This window comes from Corvus brachyrhynchos, unplaced genomic scaffold (genome assembly GCF_000691975.1).
Source record: "Corvus brachyrhynchos isolate BGI_N302 unplaced genomic scaffold, ASM69197v1 scaffold115, whole genome shotgun sequence".
Taxonomy (NCBI): domain Eukaryota; kingdom Metazoa; phylum Chordata; class Aves; order Passeriformes; family Corvidae; genus Corvus; species Corvus brachyrhynchos.
Genome location: NW_008239553.1, coordinates 21,220,053 through 21,242,886, shown reverse-complemented (window position 1 = coordinate 21,242,886; position 22,834 = coordinate 21,220,053). Strand labels below are relative to the sequence as shown.

Here is a 22,834-nt window from a genome sequence, read left to right as displayed (position 1 = left end):
TTTTTATTATTTATGTTACTGCAGTGATTTATGTCTCTGCTACTGGTTTGCCCTTTGTTAGGCTTACTGTGATGTATGTACATAAGAAGTTGTAAATTCAGGAAAGCAAGGTCAGGAAATAAGTGTGAATACAACTGGTGGTGAGTTTTGAATAACCATTAACACAGAACTCAGTCTTGACAGCTGTCTATTCTGTGTGCACTAAATCCTATTCTGTTAGATAACACTGGGACCACACCTTCTTGGGAAATCATGGTTTTGTCTGTCCTTAAGGTTTCAATGAGCAGAGGTGGTTGTAGCTCAGTATCTTTGTCCTACTTGTGTCCAGGGCACTGAATTCTGGGATGCTTCCAATTCAATACAAAGAAATAAAGAATCCAGGTTAAAGTTGAAAGAGGTCAGGCCCTGGCTCTCATGTGGTGTAATAATTACAGTGAATGATGGATTCTCAAAGTGTTTGCTGTGCTTGTAGGAGATCTTGGTTGTTTAGCGCTGCTGAATTTCAAGGTCCTCAAGTGAAAAATTGAGAAGAAATTTGAAATTCTTCTTTCTAAAAAGTTTATGCAAAACTTAGCAGATGAAGTAAGCCAGGAAAGCTTTTCAAGTCAATTTCAGGTATCAGATCTCTTCCATGAATCGAGTGTTGTTGACGAGTCAAGTTACCACCATTCATGCTTTTTCAGAAGCTTTGTTTGCTGACCGAGGCGAGGACATCTGAAAGAAGCAGTAAGGAGTACTGTGTTAGTAGTGTCAGAGCTGATTCTGATCTAATCTTGAAAAAAGAACAGAATGACTTATCTAGAACTTAGTTATTCTCCAAACATAAATATTAAATCAGCAACACACAACCTTGGTTTTTTGTCTATTATTTTTTTCAGTCATGTGACCACCTATAATAGAAGCAAGGTTTTGATCCTGAGTACTTTTCATTTTGTTATATACCACCATTCATACTTTATACCATCATCCGCCTACTTGCACCCTCTGATTTTGACTCTTAATCCACTACATGTCACAGAGATGCCATTCTACATTTGACTCAAACTGGGTCTTTGCCAGATCATTCTGGATAGTAATCATGAGGTGAAATACATTTGACAAGACTTGGAACTCTGAAATAATCTGATTCATTTTCTTTTTCCTCTAAAGAAGTTTCTGGTTTTAGCCTGGAATGTATTCTCACACATATATATGAGTATTAAGTAAACTTTGAAATTGGAAAGAAAAGTTGCTGATGGCTTTGGTACACTTGGCATCCAAAAATATGTGTCCCTTGTCAGTAATCCTGCTTTTTTTTTTACTTTTTTCCCAGAAAAATCTGTATCAGTCTAATGTGAAAGCATGCATCAGTAGTGCTGCTCCATCTGGGTAGCTTTCACAGAAGTGCAAGAACTCGTGTCCTATCTGATTAACTGCAGGTATCAGTAACAGGTACACAGGGGCAACCTCTGATAAATTCAATTCTGAGGTAGTGATGCCCTCAAGAAGCTGCAATATCTAAACTCTCTATATGTTCTGGAGTTAAAAGCTATTTATTTGGCATGTACATTGTCACCATCACTTGTTTCTAACGGTCTATGAGTTTATTGTCTCTGAGTCCAAAGATGGCAAGTAAAGGAGGAATAATTACTTTAGTAAATAGTTCAATACTGCTGAATTATGAATGGTGCAGTGCAGTGATGGTGTATTGGTGCCAGTTCTGCTTTTTGGCAGTTGGTTCAATGAGTTCAGTCCGTGCTCCAGATGGCCATCCCTCAAGATCATGTGGGTTTTTTACATTCCACAACACTTCATGTCCAAACTGATTTGCCTCATGCTTTCTCTTTGGCTAGGCAGCCTCGTTCTCCTTGAGCTTTTTGCTTGCTCTAAGTGCAAGCCAGTCAATCCCTGATACCTTATCATTGTCGTATTTCAACAGCTATTTTGACCATCACTTCGCCGAGGAAGCAAAATGGGAATTTTTTTTTTAATCTGAGGTGCAATTCCTCACTGACTTCTCTGGTGATAAAACCAGTTTGAGATGTGACAACCCTGCTTTCCACTCCTGTCATGCTTTAAAAAAAGGTGCCAACAAGTTGTTTTCTTGGGCTATGTTTGAGACCAGTACAGTGAAATGAGCTGAATTTAAAACAAAAACCTGGCATGTATTTCCCCCACTTGGATCACATCTGTGATCCATTTGAAAAATTATCTCATGCCTGAAGAGAGAAATTGGTTAACTGTGGCCAAAGGAGAGGAGGCCAAGGATAACAATTTATTAGACAGCAATGCTGGAGGAGACTGAAGTGAAGCTGAGCTTTGTGTAAACTTAAAAGATAGAACTCTACCCTGGTGAAAATCAATGGATGAGGCTGTTCTGGTGCCACAGTGCAAGGTTTCTTTAATTAATGCTTTGCTACAAAATGAAAAGGTTAGAAGGCGAAGTTGCTTTTCTGGTGATTTTGGGGGGTTGGAGGGTTTTTTTGTTGTGCATTTTGAAGTTTATCTTATCAAGTCCTCCAAGCTATAGCCAGGAAAGAAAAAAACAACTAAGTGTGCTTCATATCACTCTCTTACTGTACTTATTGACTTTATTGCTTTCTACAGTTACAGGAAAAGAGGTTGTAGTGATGTGGAGGTCAGTCTCCTCTCCCAAGTAACAAGAGACAGGATGAGGAAATGGCCTCAAGTTACACTAGGGGCAGTTTAGACTGGGTATTAGGAAAAACTTCTTAAGAGTTGTCAAATATTGGAACAGGCTACCCAGGGAAGTGGTGGAGTTGTCATCCCTTAAGTTATTTAAAAGATAATATTGATGTGGTGCTTAGTGACATGGTTTAGTGATGGACTTAGCAGTGTTAGATTAACAGATGGACTTCATGATTTTGGAGGTCTTTTCCAGCCTAAATGATTCTATGATTCTAAGGTAGGAGAGGTTCAATTTTGCAGTTAATTTTCTTTTATGATGTTTGTCATTGTTAAGTATTATCCAAGGTTCCTGCAGCTGCTGTTTGCATGTTGCACATCAGCCATTCAGGTTGCTGTCTGGCTTTATTCTAATCTAGTAGAATAAAGCTCAGTGTAGTGACTGTTGTTATAACCTATTCTTTTGCTGAGTTTGGTTTAAGTGTTGGTGCAGGAGCATCCCTAACTAAGTGTTGTTCAAAATAATTCAGCCATCTACACAAGATGCAAGAACAGCTGACTTCAAAGGCACCACAGCCATTGTAGTGTAGGTGTATGTACAATCTGGTCCAGGCAAAACAAATGACTTGTTGAGCATCAAAGAAGAGATAGGGTTTTGAAGCCACCTGTCCTTTGCCTAGTCCAACATGGAAGAAAATCCTTTTTTTGTAGAAATACAACCCCGTTCTTCAGTCTGATACAATTTAAAGCTAACAGAGAAGAGCCGAGACAGCTTCTTTTTCCCTTTTTTCATTTTTTTTGTTTTTTTTAAGTCTGCTACTGACAACTGGTGTAAGCTTTCCGATAAGACAAAGGTAGCATTCCAGGAGGTTTCGTAAAATAAACAAGTGAATAATTGCAATTAAATTTCTCTGAAGACTGTGCATGTGTTTTGCTTTTATTTAAAGTGCAGTTGTGTTCTGAAAGTGCTATGGCAAATTGTTGGCTTTTTATATAGAATAGCTTCTTGTATGTGCTCAGATTGGAATTTTATGTTACCTGTTAGCAGCAGTTCACAGTGCAGTCCTTTGAATAATATCAAGGCAATTGTTTGACAAATTCCACCTGCCTAAAGCTGTGGAAACAAGCTGAAAACTGAGGGTGAAGACATTTGTCAATAACTAGTGATGCACTAGGAGATAAAAAAGATATTCAAGTTTGAATTTTCAGAAGTAGCCCTTACTGGAAAGAATCTCCCATTTAATAATCTGAATGTATTTGATCAGTATACATAAAGCCTCTCTCCATGATGTGAATATTTGTTGTCAGATGATAATGTTTATCAGGAGTGTTTTGGATCTTCAATGCGGATAATTCCAGAGTGTTCAAGGAATTCCTTAATCTGGTTATATGATTACATCTGAGGATACAGCATGGATTTTGAGGAACCCATTCAGCCATTCTGAGCCAGATCAAGAGCCATTCTGTAGTTTGTGGGGGAGCAGGGTGTTATTTTACAAAAGTATACAGATTTCATTGAAAAGGAGCATTTATCTTAGTTATTCTGGGGGCTATGGAGAATGCAGTAGGTATTCTCCTTTAAAAGCTTTTTGTTTGTGGTATAGGCACTTTGGAATTTGGCTAGAATGATGAGGTTAACTTCTCAGATATGTAGCTTTTAAACAGATGTTCATTCGTATACGTTAGAAGTTCATACAGAATTTAATAGTTTTCTGCCTATCAGTGATGGCAATCTTGAACACATTTTAGTAAATCAGGTTGAACCACTCTGCATTCTTGAGATAGTATCAACAAAATGTTAGCTTTCAGCAGAAAATGGATATTCACATATATGTTAAATTAAAGGGAAATTAACACCAATGTATAAAAATCTGTAGCACAAACCAGTACTCTCAACTAGTACACTGAAATTGTAAAAGAACTGTACTGTACTTTGCTTATTTTACTCATTTTTCTTCATGTGTTTTTAGTGGGTTTGTCCTTTTAAAATATGTACATTTAATATAGCTGTGTGGCTATAGAATATTAATTAAGAATATTTAAATTGATGGCATTTTATCCCTGGTTTTCCAGCTAAGACATTTAGGAAATGATGAAGTACACATTGTCTGGTCAGAACATACTCGAGATTATAGAAGAGGAATAATTCCAACAGAATTTGGTGATGTTCTTATAGTTATCTATCCCATGAAAAACCATATGTTCAGTATCCAGATCATGAAAAAGCCTGAGGTAAGAGTTTGTTTTCATTTGTGTTCCTATCATGTGTTTAACATGAACTGAGTTTTGTTTAGAATTGGAGGTTTTGGTATAATAGATTGATCGAACAAGGTGATAGACAGTTGCAGTGGTGGTAGGAGGGAAAAGGAAGAGCTGAGTGAGTACGGTGCATAGTAAAATACGTAACTTGAAATTGCAAAGGCCTGATGCTGTAAAGTATATCTGCTACCAACATATTCTGGAAACAAAGCTAGAATATTCTGCATAATAATTTAAATATTACAGTAAACTTGTCAAATCTTTTATCAAATTTGATACATAACTGAGGTAGTTGAATAATGGCCTGTTCCAACTTCCTCCATCCACATCATATTCCCCCTTTTTTCCTCTCAAACCTATTTTTTACTTTCTTCTTAACTCCACACAAGAATTTGGAGATGAGTTCAGTAAAGCAAGACCATTCAGCCCTTAGGCATATGAACACACATTCTTTCTAATGACTGTTCCTCAAATGTCAGTGCTGACCCTCTTCTTAAAACAGTGGTTTAGGGTAGTGAGCACTGACTGAGTAAAAGTAGTCATGAGTATTTTGTACTACCTAACTTCTGTGTGTGCTGTCACTTGCCATGAATTTCTATACTTTAAATATTAAAACTGTTACTACAAGCACTAATATTAATAAATGAGGTATGACATAAATAGGATTACCTCTTTATGATGATTGCCTCTATCTATTGATAGGCCCAAAATGATAATCAGTCTTGTTACTGTTGGATTACTTACGTTTTTAACTAATAAGTATATTCTTTCTTTTACTACTTTAAGTACAAATAGTTCTATTATTGGGAGCATGCAGGTTAAGAAGGAAAGCAAAAACTGCTGAAAACAGGGATTATTATTAGCCCAAAAATAAGTCCTTGTATGTGAAAAAAGTGCCTTCCATTAGATTTCAGTATTCTCAAAACTACGTTAAATGACTAATGGCAAAAATAATACAGGGGTCTAAAATTCCTTTGCAGCATTTGTTTCCTCTTAGCAGGAAGAATATTGAGTGTACACTCTGCTCCCTTTGCTGAGCTGATGCACAAATTTTGGTGCTCTTCTCCTGCTTTACGTCAGCAGCTTCAGAACTTTATTCACATGTACAGGAAATGAAGATACTTAATACTGAATGCTTTTTTGGTTTTTTTTTTTTATAATTGCAAAATGATGATTGATTAGAGAGAAATGTGATGCCAAAACATAAGATCTATCTGTTCTGTTCACCTTTTGGGGGCTAGCTATACTAAATATTGAGGTTTTCCACTGATCTCACGAATAAGGTTTTACAGTTAGTCCTCAGAGAGGTTAAACATTCACCACGGATTTCTTCTCTAAAGGGCTTTTATAGTCTTTTTGTTTAGGTAATGTAGAAAGGAAGAAGAACAGATAGAAGAAAAAAAGAGAAAATAGGAGGTGAGGGTCAATACACCAATAATTGTATGTAAGTTGGTCCTTATAGACATGTTAAGAACTAGAGCCATGATAAAAATTTTTTTAAGATTTGAATTATTTCTTTTGCTTCCTACCATCTACAATATTATCATCTAGCCTTTCAACTTCATACACATCATATGCATGACTGTTCCTAGGACTTTTGCAGCAGATGTTGGAAATGATCTTTGATGAGACATAGTATTCAAATAGTTGCTTAATTTTTTTCAAATGCTGTGGTATCTGTTGCCAAGGATATCAAGCAGTTATATGGCTGTATATTTCCACAAGAGAAAAGGTCTGACTTGCAACACAATAACTGGTTTGATTATCTAGCAATGAGGAGGGAAAAAGACATATATTTGAGTGCTCTATTGTTAATGTTGATTGCTAATTGTTATAGCTACGATCTTACTTTATGTTGAACTTCTTAATTTTTTATTCAGGTTCCATTTTTTGGTCCACTCTTTGATGGTGCTATTGTGAATGGAAAAATTCTGCCTATTATGGTTCGTGCAACAGCTATAAATGCAAGCCGTGCATTGAAATCATTAATCCCATTATACCAAAACTTGTATCCTTTCACTCAAATGGTTTCCAAGGCATATACATTCCCTTGCAGCTCTACAGATATTATCTTCATGTTTTCTTTTTTTTTTTTAGATTAATATAGGGAAAATATTGTATTTAAATTGTGATGGTGCCCTTAGGGAACTTAAACCCATAGAAGAGCATTCAGATGAAGACCACCTTTTTAAAATTAAATAAATAATAGATTAAGTGTTGAATAATTGCCTGTTCCTAATGTTTTATAACATGAACTTGTCACTTTTTGTTAACAAAATTATTTTTTTGTGAGTAGTCTTTCTAAAATAGCAATATCATGATGTTAATAATCCTTCTTTCCTTAAGATATTAGGTATTTATCCAGTATTAGTGTGACTTAGTTTTATTTTCGAGTTCCAAGAATGCTGCTTTCCTTCAAGGCGAGAAGTTTATTAAACTTCTGTCATACAGATTTTGTTACTCAGCTCAGAATACAAAGTTGATGTCGAAATCATGTTAGTGTCTTTGTAAATGTGTCAGAAAAGGCTGTCTCGTTGTTGTTGTTGTAACTGTATTTTTGGAGGGGCTGCTCTTGGAAGAATAGATTTATCAACCATAAATTAAAAAACATAAGGTAAGTCAGTCACTTATACCCTTTTCCCTATTTAAGATTGAGTTCTGTTATATACTTATTAGTTAAATCAACAAGAAGTTTTTGTATTTCATAAATTGAAAGATAAGTTTAAATTTTGATCCAAAAGAATTCTGTGCTTATTTTCCAACCAAGCTGTAAATACTAATACTTGTCATGTGATAGATTGTTGCTAAAATACTGTTTTTTCTATTGGTGACTGTTAATACTTGCAGAGTTTTGGATTAGATATGATGAAATGGATTTACAGATGAATGATGGATGTGTTTTATGTGATCACATTAAGTGACGTTTGTGCCATTTCTGTAGATGACACGTTGATTCATTGTATTTTCATGTTTGGAAAGGTCCGATCTTTCTGTCATTACTCAAGTAGCTCAGTCAAAGAATTTAAAATGTATTATCGTCATCAACAACCATCAAAAGTGATGGTTTAGAGCATTATATTGATGTATAGTGATGAGCAATTGGAAAACTATTTACTTTGAAACAGTAAACTTGCAGTACCAAAAGAACCCCACAGACTTGTAGGTTTAAACTTCACAGAATATGAAAGGTTTGTTAAATTCCTTGGATGTAGCTTGCCGGCTCAATGTCTAGGAATCAGCCAGTTCCAGAGAACTGTGCACTGCGTTTTTAATTCAGTTTTCCAAATTGCACTTCTTAATATGCATCAAAGCACAGTATGTCATTTATGACATAGTGTGGCCTCCATTAAAATGCTGATATGTCTCCTAGTATGGTTAGCATGGTAAGTGGAAAGCATTATGTGTATCTGATTTTAGGTAGCATTGGTTGGTGGGTTTCATGTCATCACTTGGTAAGCCTACGAAGTACCAGTTGGCTGGGCACTAATACTAAAGGGTGGCTTTGTTGAGTCGTCAGTGGAATTCTTTTTCCACCTGGCTTGGAGAATCTTAGATTTACTGTTTGGTGTAATAATTTAAAAATTAAAATGGGGTTGTGGGAAGTTCTTTAAAAGCTGTTTGCTTGGTGTGAAATTAGAAAAAACCTCAAACTTTCCTGGCTTGAATTAGGCTCTGGTGGAGTCAGTTGTGTCACTGGAGAACAGCAAAAAATGCTAACTTCAAAGTCTGGCCTAAGTCTCAGTAGTTTAAAAACCTCTTGATTAAAAATGTCATGGACATGCTCTTGGTGTTCAACCTATGGCCAGACTTGAGGCCAAGAAGGAATTTCCCTCATACAAGAATGGCTAAGACTGGTGGATGTTTCCTGTAACATGGACATAGTCTGTTATCTAGGAACATTTGAAAGTTGAATCTAATTATGTTCCTGCGATAGCACAGAGCTGAAGACATCAAGGACTGTCTTTATTGTCCCCTGCTTTTTTCCTCCGGGATATTTTAGCTATGGCTGCAGCAGTTCACCACTGGCTTTTAAGTTTGTAGTTGACTAAAGGGTGTGGGGAACAGGCGTATTTTATGGTCTGTGGTTAAATAGCTTTTCTGGAGACACTACTGGAATTAATGTCTCTTGCAGAAGACAGACAGGATTCACTAATCAAGGTGGCCTTTCCTCATGTTGGAGTATTGCCAGAGCAAAGAAAAAGAGCTCTCAGAGTGATGAAAACAATACATTTGAAGAGGGAGGGAAAAGGGAACAAAAAAGCTATGTTTCAAAAGGTACATGAAATGGAAAACTGAAGCTGATGATCAAGGATTTGCACAAGTCCAGGACCATAACAGTGTCAGTGAAAGAGAATCTGGACATGATGTTCTTGAAACTGATCTTCATTTACTTACTTATGAGTGTCTAATATACTGAGCAGTGTTAGTTTATTAGGAACTCAGATGATGATATCCAGTTGAATGTGGATGTTAAGGGCACAAGAGTACTTGAGACTTGTCAAACAAAACAGATGTCAGGCACTACATTTCTGTATTAGCTCTTCTTATTACAGTAGTAGACCAGCAGAAATAGTTAATTTGAAAGCCAGCATCAGTGTACAGATATCTCTCTGTCTGCAGGTATGTGGTTTGTTTTATGGTGCTGTGTAATACATGGTGGGCACTTTTTAACGTAGTACAGACTTAAAGATATATATGTAGGCCTATGCTTATCCACTTTTGAAGAATGTTTATAGTATCACATTGTAGATCTTGTGGTGACAGATCACTGTAAACTCTTAATTAAAGACTGTGTTGATTTGCTTGCGTATGGGATGGGAAAAAATTGGCACTGAGGTTGGCCCTCCTACTTCCAAGGAGAGCTTATCTACCGTCTGAAACAGTGCATTTTCTAAGTGCAGACCTGACTGAAAAAATCATCTGTCATTTGTAATCAGCAGGGATATTCAGACCTCTTCACGTAACCTGATTGCAACTTTTTCCTTAATGCGCTGGTCTGTTAATCACAATGTGGCAATGGTAGTATGTGTGAATGGTATAATAATGGTTGCATGGATACCAGAAATTCTGCTCATCTCCCTCTTACTGCCGTCTCCAACTTTTAGTATGTGTTGTACAGTCTGAAGTAGCTTTCTGAGACTGACATATTCTGTCAATCAGCTTCCTCTTTCTGACATGATTTTGACATTTCTGATAGGATACTTAGATAGCAAAACACTTTGAAGGTTTGATTTGGTTAATGATTTTTAAAGGTTTTATCTGCTCTGTGGTTTTATTGTTTGCTCAGAATACTATAATATGTTTCCGTATGGTCATGTTCTAAGATTAAAAATTTACTAAATTCTTTGGCAAACATTAGTCATGCATGGCAGGTGTCCTTCTTTATTTGGTTCTTGACACGCTCACTGCTGCAGCTGTGTGAAGAGAATATTGCTATTTTGGGTGGAGTTTTTGCTTTGGTGTGTAGAATTTGCTTTAGTTTCTGCTTCAGGGGTTCTCTGGTCCCCCAATAATTTTTGGTGGCCTGGCTCTCTTATACTAGTAGCCCCTCAGGAACAGGTGGCACACATGCACACAGAAGGAGGTGACAAAGACAAAATACTTTTGGTGTCTTGCTAGTGAAGCAGCAGTAACCCCCCTCCCTGTCTCATAGCTGATGTGTTTCTTCTTCTCATTGCATTTACCATTGTCTTAAGAAGTGCATGCTTATCTCCTGAGTATGCTCCAGCTGCATATATGCTAGGAAAACTTCTACCACTCATAAATGCAGGTGCAATAATGGAACTAAATGTTGAGAACAATCACATTTTCATTAAGATGGAGAAGAAGGCCAATATTTAGGGATTGTTAAATATTCTTTATTTACTACATTGCATTGAAATTCTTGTATGAATAGTTTTATTCATGGCTTATGTCTCAGAGCAAGCACTTTGTCACATTCTGAATTCAGAATCAACTATGTGTGGGAAATGGATCAATACTAAATATTTGGAACATTAGAAATTGTGGCTTCATGTAAAATTTTATTTGAACTTCCTGAATAAACAGCAGATGTCAGCCAGATGCCAAGAGGTACATCTTGACATGGTAGGCACCTTCAATGATTCAGCTTTTTACAATTATTGCAACAAAGCAGGACAAATACTAGAAACCTTGTGGGAGTGAAATTGCAATTGTGAAACAATTAGTGTCACTTTTTTCATTGTACACAAATTCTGGAGTGTTAACAATTATTCCAAACTATCTACACTTCAGATAGTGCAATTCAGACACTGTGCTTTCTGTCTTAGTTAGTATTCCCCTATTACAGAGGCTACCTAAGACACATAGTAAGAAGCTAGACACACAGTAAGAAATCCTCTTTAACATCTTTTAAATCTGAAATTTATAGACATTTTAGAATACCTGGAAAATGCATGACTGTTTTATCCGTAATCATCATAGCATAATTTTCACTTCTTTCTAATAATCTGCAGCCTTTGACCTATTGCCAAGAACTGGTGTTTCTTTTTGGAGATTTTTTTTTGGTCACATGAACCAATTAATTTAAATAGCAAAAAAAAAAAAATAATGCTGCTTTAATTATTCCATCTAAAAAATGTTATAGAGTAAATCTTAATCTGAATGATTAGATAAATTAATCTTTGTTATCAAAACTGAAAATTTGACATCCTTCTAACTTTCTTGATATTGTATGACTTATCAGTTGGTACTTGATGTATTGTAACTAATCTTTTGACAGTTGTCTTCCAGAGAAAGGGAAGGTATTAATCCCATGTGGTGTCTGACAAGGCAGTAACTTATTTATGAATAATGTCTATGAGTGGTTTGTTAAAAGTTTGCTCTGTATTAGAAACTGATTGCTCAGAAAAAGCTTTTTTTCTTGAGGTGATACTCAACTGCCCCAAGAAAGGGTTTTATTAGAACTGGTAGTGTCGCTGTCTGTTGTGCCTGCTTGACCATCTCCTGCCTCAAGATAGAATTGCAGGCACTGGAAAAGTGAAGAAAGTGTTCTTTATTAATGACATGCAGTGAGAAAAGGGTATTCTTCAGATTTCTGGCAACATTTGTTTCACTTAATTAAGAATATTTGTTTTATTTGCATTTTCAAACTGTAACTTATGAGGATTTTGAAGATTTCTCACTAGTACAGAAACTTAGAAGTTAAAACTGGATAGCACTGATTTTGGCAGTGCCAGTTTCCCTTCTTCCAATAAGTTTTCTATCTTAAAGCTCCATGAGCATCTGTAAGAAAAAAAGTGAATAGAGTGATACTGCATCAATGACAACTGTGTATCAAAGGGGAGGGGCATAAGGATTGCTCACTCTTTTAGTTTTGGTGTAGTGAAAGGAATAATGCATGAAATTATAGTTGCTCTTCTAGTATTTTCTGGTTTAGAATTTTTTTCATCTGCCATAAGCCAAGACTGCAAAGTTTGCTGTATTTCTGGTGATATATTTTTGATACAGGACATTTAATAAGGTTTTAACATAGCTGTTCCTCATTTTTTTTTCTGTCATCACAGCTGAGAAGATAACATTAAAATAACACTTGATAAACTTTTTAAAAACTACTTCATGTATTTTATACAAATAATTTAAAATTTCAGTGAATATTTATTCCATCCCTGATGCCTGCCATTGTAGCCTTATCTGATATGATTTCAAGTAAGAGCCATGGATGAGTTCATCATATGACCCCTGCTGTTTTTTCCACAAGAAAATACAGTTATTTCTGAAACCTATTTTACTGCTTAGCAGTGGAAATTGTTTTCCTAGTTCAAGCAAGAATCATAAGGTACAGAATATGATTTTCAGTCTTTCCTGTACTTCAAATTGCTCAGTTGTTCTGTTCTCCCAAATCCTAGTTCCGCTGACAACTTATTTGATATTTTAGTAATTATAAATGTGATTGATAAATGAAATGCCTGCATACAATGATGCAACATGAAAAACCAAAGATTTCCAAGACGTGTACGAGTATATGATTGTTTAAATGGACTGTTCAGGTATTTCAGTTTCAAGGAGTCATGTAACAATTTTTCTGCACGTGATAAGAAACCTAAATATAAGAGGAAAGTCTTGTATCTGTATATATCTCTATAGAATTGTGTTTGTGTGTGTCTGTGTGTCTCCTTGCAATGCCTGTAATAGCTATATCTTTATTACCTTTACACTACCTTTCCTCTGAAGTAATACAGCAAATTAATGTATTTTCCTGTGTTTTCACTAGTATTTTTGAACAAAAAGAGACTGTTTTAAGGAAAATTGCTGGGAAAACACCAGGAAGATATAATACCAAGTTACTTGTGTGACCATGAATGGCTAAAGTGCTCAGAATGGCAAACCACTAATGCCAAAAAAAGCAAAATGCACAGTAGTTAAATAACTGCTGCATTTAAGAATGTTCACACTCAAGATTAATGTTTTAATATGTTATACAGAAAATTAGTACCGTTTGAAATATCTTATCTAAAAGAATTGTATACACAATGACAATGCAGTGTAATAGGATAATCTAAATTAATTTTTGTATGGATAACATCACGTTGAAGTTTGCCCAATTAAAAAAAGGCTAAATGAAAAAAGAGCTAAGATTCCAAAGCATAAATTGTGCTATTTATGTTCATTAAGTATGGTTTGAAATCCTGTCTTAGGGACATCTTGCCTAACTATATATCTCATGCTGCTCAGTAAATGAGAAGAGTATTGATTGGCATATGCTGCTTAAATCGATCACCTTGACAGCCAGAATTACAGTAATCTGTCAGTATTAATGACTGTCTTTCAAGCCTTGATACCTCTCCTTTTGCTTGTCTCATCTTGCCTCAGTTCTGTTTGAAGTGCATTTTCTTGAAACCTCTGGTTTTGTCAGGGTAGGTACTTTTGTAGGGTTTTTTGTCCCCTGAGTCCAATTTATTGGCTTGATCATGCAATTAGAGTTAAAATGCAACACCAGGGAGCAAAAGTAGGCAGTGTTCTGAGTAACAATTGGACCTCAGAGGTAGTGCAAGCCTGTTCTCAGCCATCATTTATTAGTTACCTGTTGAAAGAATAGGATTGTTTTGCAATGAATAATTCCAAAGCATCACTTTAAATGCCTTTGATTTTAGCCACTAGAGACAACTGATTGAGCCAGCATTTGTGATAGGCTTTTAAACTCTTGCCTTAGTGTTTGTCATATAGACACTTCAAATAACTGCTGGAGAAATACTTGCAGATGTGTGTACCAAGCTGCTGCATTTGCTACATTTTCATGTAGTGAACATAATTTCACAAAATTTCACTTGGTTTTCATGCATTTTTAATTTGAGGAGTGAGTGGAAGCGTGACATTGTATTGTTGGTCACAACTCTTTGAGTGTGATCATCCAGACAATTCCTGATCCACCAAGTGGTCCATCCATCAGATCCATGTCTCTCAAATTTAGAGACAAGGATATCATGTCAGACAGTGTCAGATGCTTTGCACAAATCCAGGTAGATGACATCAGTTGCTCTTGCCTCATGCACCAGTGCTGTAACACTGTAGTAGAAGGCCACCAAATTTGTACATGATTAGTCCTTAGGACAGCCATGTTGGCTGTCTCAAATCACCACCTTATTTCCCATGTGTCTTAGTATAGCTTCCAGAAAGATCTGCTCCATGACCTTGACGGGCACTGAGGTGAAACTGCCTGGCCTGAAGCACATGTTAAAGAGGTGCAGTTTAAGCGCATGGGTTTAATAATGCTGTTGTTATCACAAGATATCTACAACATATTTTAATTAGTAGTACCACTTTATTTATTAGCTACTCTTCCCTAATGAAATGCATGAGACTTTCCTCAAAGTGGTAAAAACACAAAATACTAAGTATGCAAAACTGATTGACTGTAGTAATGTAGTTTTATACTATTAATTGTACTTATAAAGACCTGAGTGCTCTAAGACTTTCCTCAAAGTGGTAAAAACACAAAATACCAAGTATGCAAAACTGATTGACTGTAGCAATGTAGTTTTATACTATTAATTGCACTTATAAAGACCTGAGTGCTCTGTTAATGTTGTGGACAGTTGTGGGGGAGACTCAAATATTTTTGTACTGTTTGGAAAAATACATTCTAGATTCTTTTACTTCTACATTCTTTCATAAATATAATTTATCCAACTGAAGGAGAAATATTGGTTCTACTGATTTCTCTACAAAATAAGCTGGTGGCATTCTCCTTTAGCATAGAAGGAGGACAGTGAGCTATCCTGAAAAGCAGTGATGTGCTTTATCAGCCTCCTAGAACTTCTGAGTCTGGATATGTCAGTACAGATCACTTGACAGAAGGGAATTTTTCTTTGTTACAACATATTTTTAAGGGAGAAAATTTTTGTATACTGTAAGCTGAAAGTTAGTAGTGAAATTGCTCATTATAAAATGTGTTTTAGAAGTCTATAAATCCCTTTCTTAAACAAAAATTTGCAGAGAGAAGGCTACAAGTTCTTAAACTGGAATGAAAAAGATAAACTAATCCATTGTTACACAGAGTTGATTGCCTTGTGTGTAACACAAAGTGACAGGTTTTTTGTTAATACCTACTTAACCTTATTAATTAATTAAATATTTGGGGTAACAAAAGCCCTTTGTTAAAATGTTATGGCTCTTGCCCCCTTAAGGTGTTAAAATTCATACAGATTTATTTGATGCCTCTCAGAAGTCTGTGAATAAAAGCCTGGAAGATTAAACAATTTTTCCTGATATTTCTAAGATGTAAAGAAAGAAATGTTTTTAAACTATTTAAGCCCTGTTTTTACATTGCATAAAACCAGCATTGTGTATTGATTTAATCCTTTCTTGTTATAAATTCTCATAATAGATAAGGGATGTGCAAACAACTTGCAATATTTGTATGTTAAAACACAAAAACCCATGTATATATAAAAATAAGTATATGGCATTGCATTTGGTTGATTCTGATATTTAAATTGGTAGGAAATGTGGGAGATTATTTATAACAATCAAAACTGGCAAAACCGTAATGGACGTGAGATAATGTTTTCAGATGAGTTGAATAAGATATTGGCAAACTGTTTCTGCATCATTCTGCATATGGTAATCAAAACAGTTGGGGCATGCTTTCCAGTGCCAACAGAGAGATTAGAAGATGATAGGTACCAAAAAAAAATAGATTAGTAGAAACTAGCACATTGGTTGGCTTTGTCCTCCTACAGGTCTGTTATTTCAGTTACTGAAAAAAGGGCTTGTATATAATACCTGGTGGTATGTGGAAATATCTAGCTGGAGATTGAATGTACTTCATGTAAAAATATTCACCAGGGTCAAAATTATAACACCAAAGGTTAGTTTATTCCGTATGTGCCACAGACGTAGTAGGAAAATGGAATAAGCTAACATAAAGCAAGGATTAAAAGTTAGTGTTACAGTAATTGGAATTACCATATGGCAGTCTGAAGGACATGAGTCCTAATCATAGCCTGGCCAATCAAATTAATCTCAATATACTTTCTAGACATTGAGAAAATAGTTTAATTGCCGATTAACTGCATCTGAATAGATCCATGGGTCACAAATACATCTCTCTCCTTCTGAATGCTTCTCCTCACAAACACAGAAGAATGCATGCTATTAGAAAATCACTTAATTTCGGCTTGCTAAACCATAGTTACCATCCATCTGTTCATGCCAATTGTGGAAAAAGGTCAGTTTTCAGCAAAGCCATGCATTTCACAGAAGGTATGTGAAGTGAAATTTCACAGGGGACACGATGGATCCTGATTCTTAGTGATAAACCTTAGGGGCCAGCAGGGTTGGCATATGGTTCAGCATGATATGAAGGCTTGGGTTCCCTGGCTTCACTTCTTTGGCGTGGAACTGATAAAACCTGGCTCTTAAGTATTGTTTCACTGGACACCAATCATGGGCAGCAGGAACTGCCCACTTAACTCTCTGTGGGAAGGAAGCCCAGGCTGTGTTCACAATAGTACCATTGTAGTGCTGCAGACTGCTCTCAACAGCTTGACAGCATTTGGGAGGAGGGCGAAGGGGCTGCTTTGTTAATTGCTGTTCAAAATAGAAAAAGAGAGAAATATCTGAAAATTCGTATTTGTTTTCTCTATTTAAATAGAAGCCTGACTTTGAGTTTTAAAAATGATTTTTAAACTTGACTTTGCTGCCCTCCATAGAGACTTGTAAGTAGATTATCTGCTATTGGTACTGCAGCAACCCAAGGTAAAGAGAAAACCTTCTCATTAACTATAAAATTTTAAAAAGGTAGTTGTAAAGTTCATTAAAGGACATATTGGAATTAATGACAGAATTTCTCATTAGAGAAGTTTCTTTTGTTACTAGTAGTGTGGAATGGCAAATGAACATGTACCTGTATGTGCAGTTTTTTTACTGGACAGTATTTAATACTAATATAATTTTTGTGTAATTTTGCAGTTTGTAGTGATTTCTTCATGAAAAGACACTTGCTGTTTTTCTCATCAATTAATATGTCTATATTTGCAGAGAAGGTATTTAAAGTAGAAATTTAAATATTTGAATGCATGAAAACAGTAAGCTTAAGCATTCATGCTAATACCAGAGAGAAGAGAACTAGTTTTGCTTCCGTGTTCTTTACACCTATCAACCTTAATTACTTGAGTTAAAACTGATGTAATGCCAGATGTCAAAATGAGGATAAATCCCTCTCCCAACATCAGGAGTTAGTTTGTGTGATTGCAGTTCCCCTCTGGCCTGTAGTATTCCATGTTTGTTGCAGTTATCACTTCAGCCCACACCTTAACATCTCTCGTTGGTCTGTTTGGTACAACAGCTTTAATAAACTTCAGTCCCATGGCTGGTGGCCCTGTGCCTCCCCTACTGCCTCCTGCAAACCCACAGCTGCCAGGTGAGCGCTTCTGTCTGACCACAGGATCAGCGCTCCATCACTCCAGAGAGAGCCTGAAGCAGTGGCAGCTGTAATGGGCTTCAAAACAATTAGCACAACATACCTTATAGATTCATTGATTCCCATCTTGGATACATTAGTAAGACAAATCCTCCCTCTAAGTCGGGATGGGAATTCTGCCTACATATGGGCTTCAGCATGGTTTTCTACACTGCTTTGTTTTCATGTCCATAGCCTGTTACTAAAACATGGACTAGTGGAGTATTTTTAAATACTGTCATCATTCATCTAGCCACCCAGCCAGAGTTATAGTGTTGTCCTTCCAATCCTGCTAGCCATTTGATCTTCCTTTTTAACTCCATGTTAAAATGCAGTTCATGGTTTGTAGAACCAACAATACACTGTAAATGGTACCGAAACTGGTACTTTCTGCTATATGTTTGTATTAGTATGCTCCTGCTATATTTCAAACAGATAATTCATTGAATGCCCATTCTTCCTCTTACTGCAGAGTAGATTATATTTAAGTCGAGATTAATGGATAGATTCTGATGTTAAAACCCAGTCTCTGAGCCTGTCATTCCCTAGAGGCATATAGTGCATTAGTTTAAGCCAATGTGCTGCTTATCATAGATACTCTGACACTGTCTTAAATGACAGTTTACTGTACTTTGTAGCTGCTTACTCTGGTAATAAAATCACTATATTGTGTTCTTGATAATTACAATATTAAATAGAAACTTAATTGGATTACTGCACATTTAGATACAGATAGTTCTTAAGTAATTGTCCACTGTAAAATTTCTGATACTCATTTTTTCTCTCATGCAGTGTGTTCTGTCAGAGTCTAAGCTTAATATGTAGTTCAGTCACTTTAGATGAAAAACTGCTGAAAAGAAATCTGCAGTGGGATGTTTCGGTGCAAAGGCGTATCTTCTGTCATACAGGTTTTCACTTGAACTTCTTGGTTTTTAAATCCTTCCATAAGATGCTTTCATTTGCCAAAGTCCTTAAAATAAAATAACTTCTGGGTTCTACAGAGTTGAAGAATTTGATAAGTAGTATTTATTTTGATTTTTTTTCCCCTTAACTTTGAAATTGCTAGAAGTCTGAGCATAATTTTTGTCATTTTTGCTGCCTAATCAGATGAAGAGAATTATAATTAATTCAGTATTTCTTTTTATATGATTTTCTTAAAAAGAACCCCAACTTTTTTATATAATTGGTTTTTATATAGTTCATATTCTAAAGAATATACTGAAATTAAAATTTATTTTAAGTTCAGCTCACTTGCACTTTAATTCTACATATCTTTATAAGCCTTCTGTAAAGGAGCTTGGTGCAGAGTGGTTACATTTTTCATTTCATAATTGAGTGTTTTAAGTGGTTAAGCACAATCCAAATTTTATCCAATTCCAGCTTGTGTTAATGGTGCTCCACTCACACTGCCTTAGCACCTGTTATGGATTTTGAGTCATCTGGCAGCCCGTGGGACTTAGATAAAGAAGTACCAGGTGTCCTGCCTGTCTCTTAATTGAGACGCAATGTAAACAATATAGACTTGGCAATATGGTTATAGAAATGGATTAAAGCCCAGCTTTGTCTGCACTGATGAATCACAGCTTTTTCTTCCTAGAAGATGTTATAAACCACTGATGAATTTAGCAAGCTGTAAGATCTGGTGGAACAACATAAAAGTAAACAATACAAGGATTTTCCTAGAAGGACAGTGTTGCAGAATGTTAAATGTTTTTTAATGAAAATGCAAGCATCAATTAGAATTTCTTGCAGTAATTTAGCAATTTTGAAACTGCCCACACTGTAAAAATGAAGATTCTTACATAAATTCAAATAAAGTCAATGCCTTTCAATATGTAGTGTGTTAGTAAACTAGGCAGAAAACAATACCATTGACTTGGAAACACTCAATGGCTGCAACTTTATCTAGCCTACACTTACCTTGCAGGACTTTTAACCATATAACCATGGAGTAGATATAATGTAAATTATCTCCTTTAACTACAAGATAAATAATCTTAAACAAAAAACTCCTCCAAATGGCAAAAGTGCCTGATAATACTTAATTTATCACAGATTTATTTAACTGTTTAGTAGTGTAAAAAATTAGAAGTAATTTTCATTATATTTATTCAAAGAATGATGCAACTATGTTTTGGAAACAAATTGCAATATCTGGAATGATGGGATTAGTTTGTATAGATTTATCTATTATATATTCCCTTATTCTCTTCATGAAGAAATATACCTCAGAAATTGCTTCAAAAAGCCCTTCGCAGTTACAACTGGAGTTGAAAAAGAATGTCGTTTAATATACTAGATAATACATTTTAGGCTTGCTTAAATTCTACAGTCTTGGTCTGTTACTTGTTTTCCATATACATTCTCATTTTATTAGAGAGATATCTGCATTAATTAGTAGATTGTAACATATACATTACTTACTAAATTACTGATTTTGGATAATTAGTAGAGCCCCTTGTGAAGTTTTAAAATGTTTTCACCAAATGCAACAAGTTTACTTTTGAAATACACCTTTCATTTCTCTGAGGTTTATCTCATATTTTTATGAGTAAGAAAATATATTGTTGCATTTTATTGCAAAAGAGCTGTCTTGAAAATATGGTTCAGTTGGAAAAAATCACCTTAAAAGACTGTAAAATTTTTAATTCTTTCACCTGTTTAGTAGTGTCAAGCATAGTAATTTTTTTTTCTCTTTAACCTAAATAACTTGCATGAGAGATTAAGAGAATTAACTGAATTCTGTCTTATGAATCATTCATGCTGTGGCTAAGTCCAGTTGTATGTGCAGAAGCTTCTTTCATTTAGAGCATAGCTGCCTAAACAGATGTACCTAGCTAAATACTTATTTGCCATTTTCAATATTGGTAGTAGTTAAGAAAAAAAAGAACCCAGACTGACTTTGAGATATCAAGGTGACTTGAGTAAACAGAAGATACAGCTGGAAGAAAAAAACCCTCTTTATTTGTATACTGTGCAAACTAGATGTGGAAATTACTGAAATACAATAAATGGGAAACACCATGATACCACTTCTACAGAGTAACTTTTCAGAATATAAGAGAACTTTAACTGTTCCTCTCAGTGTGGCCAGTTGATACTCATCACCCACCTACATACAAAACGCAGCTACTTGCAGGGCTTCCAGCACTGGATCAATAGCAGCCCAACTTACATCCTTAACTCTGAGAGCCAACAAAGACTACAAATTGCTGTGACTCAGTATGAGTTCAGCTGGTTTGACAACCACTGCACAGTCTCTTCTTTTAGAGTGAGATTTCCCAGAAAAAAATTCCATTTCTGTGATGTGTGGGTTTTGTCCAGTGTTCCTGTAGAAGTCAAATTCTGCTGGGGCTAAGTTTTCCTTTCAGCTTAAAATCTTGATCCTAACCTGTATTTGTTATTTTTATAGGGGAGGCAATTCTCCTTTCACACTTTGATGTCAGGAATTGAAATTTACTAGGAAAAATGTGCCAAATAAAATAAATTCTGAGGTTTGCACACCTTTTTGGGCCAGAGAGCAAAAAATTTAAAATCTCTTACCGACATATGCTATTCACTGTGCTTTACTGTTTCTTTTTTTACTTTGGTCCCTATTATCCCACGAGCACTTTTGTATGTTGACAATACTACAGATTTGGGGGTTTTTTTCTATAAAAAATGATGTGTGCTTCTAAATTTGCTGAAGGGGAAAATGTAGTAAATAAGAGAGTTCCTTTTTACGTAGCTTTTCTTAAAATATTGTTAAACTCTTTTATATAAATTGTGTATATGTGCAATTAAAAACCTGTTGCAGGTGTCCATTGATCCTACAAGAAAGTATCTCTAGGTGCAGGATTTTCATTTTCCAGATAAGGATGGAGCAGCAGTTCAGTTTCTGCTTGTCTTAAATTATTTTCCAAATGCCTGGCTGACAAAGTCATACTCTCCACAATCATATCAATATATATTGACTTCTTAGATGATTTTGCTAACAGTTGGAACTGCCAGGGATGCAGCTGCACATGTATTTCTGAGAGTAGTTTGTAATTTAACCTGAAAAAATCCATCTTGCTATTTAGAATTATGTGTTCTAGCTTTTTTTGTAAGATCAGGACAATCATTAAAACCTTGTCATTTTTTCCTAGCTCTGGAACCAAAGCATCTACATACCAATATACAGTAATATTATGGTATACTGCGCATGTATACTGCACATATATACAAATACGCAAGTATGAGGAGGGAAGATTTATGAATAAAGCTTTCATGAAAGTGTCTTACTTTGACACTGCTGAAAGGGTTGTTTCATAAAGTAAGATTTCTTCTGAATCACAGGAAAAGTGCTCATCTATGTAGTCTAATCATTATGATACTTTTCTGGGAGAGGAGAGTCCCCAGATTCCAGTCCATGCTCAGGAAGCATTTGTTATCAAATGGTTTTTGGAGCAGGCAGTAGAATTTCTTCTCCAGCCCATTTGGGAATCTAACACTTAGTAGTTGTGGTAATAGATTACATTGTTGTGAAGTGCTATATCCTTGAATAAAGTCTTGGAAATTTTATTCTATGTTTAAACTATTTTTTTTCTTCATTTTTTCCAGCCTCAGGTTAATGTCATTTTAGGATTGGTATTCCATCAATGACTGTAGCAGTAATCATGCATCCACTCCTTAACTAAAAAATACTAGATAGATTTATTGTAATGCATTTTAGTCAGCTCTAAAACTGAGAAGTGTAAAGAAGAATGGAAAGAAAATTTGTAGTCAAAATGACACAGTAAATTGTAAAAAATCAATAATCATAGCAAAGGGAGAGTTTGTGGAGGGGATTGTTTGTGGACACTTGCAGAGACCTGATGCCACACGTAAGAAGACACATAGAAGAAAGTGCAAAAGTGCCTTTCCAAAAATGTCAAGATTGGTGAGAGTGACTGCATTAAGTGACTGGAGGCAAGTGGTTTTGGTAAAATTGATGGAATAGGTGTGGGCTATCAAGTTCAAATCAGTAGCCTGCATTTGTGCTAGGGAGTGGCAGATTGGTGGCAATAT

At 35.5% G+C, this 22,834-nt stretch overlaps 1 protein-coding gene across 1 annotated transcript in view; it reads left to right on the top strand.

The window, feature by feature from the left end:
• Window positions 1-22,834, top strand: part of RALGAPA1 (Ral GTPase activating protein catalytic alpha subunit 1) — a 131,074-nt gene that overhangs the window by 91,019 nt on the left and 17,221 nt on the right. Inside the window, exons 38-39 of the mRNA XM_017741641.1 lie at window positions 4,699-4,857; window positions 6,765-6,892. Of these exons, the coding sequence (XP_017597130.1) occupies window positions 4,699-4,857; window positions 6,765-6,892 (287 nt within the window). The remainder of the gene's footprint in view (window positions 1-4,698; window positions 4,858-6,764; window positions 6,893-22,834) is intronic.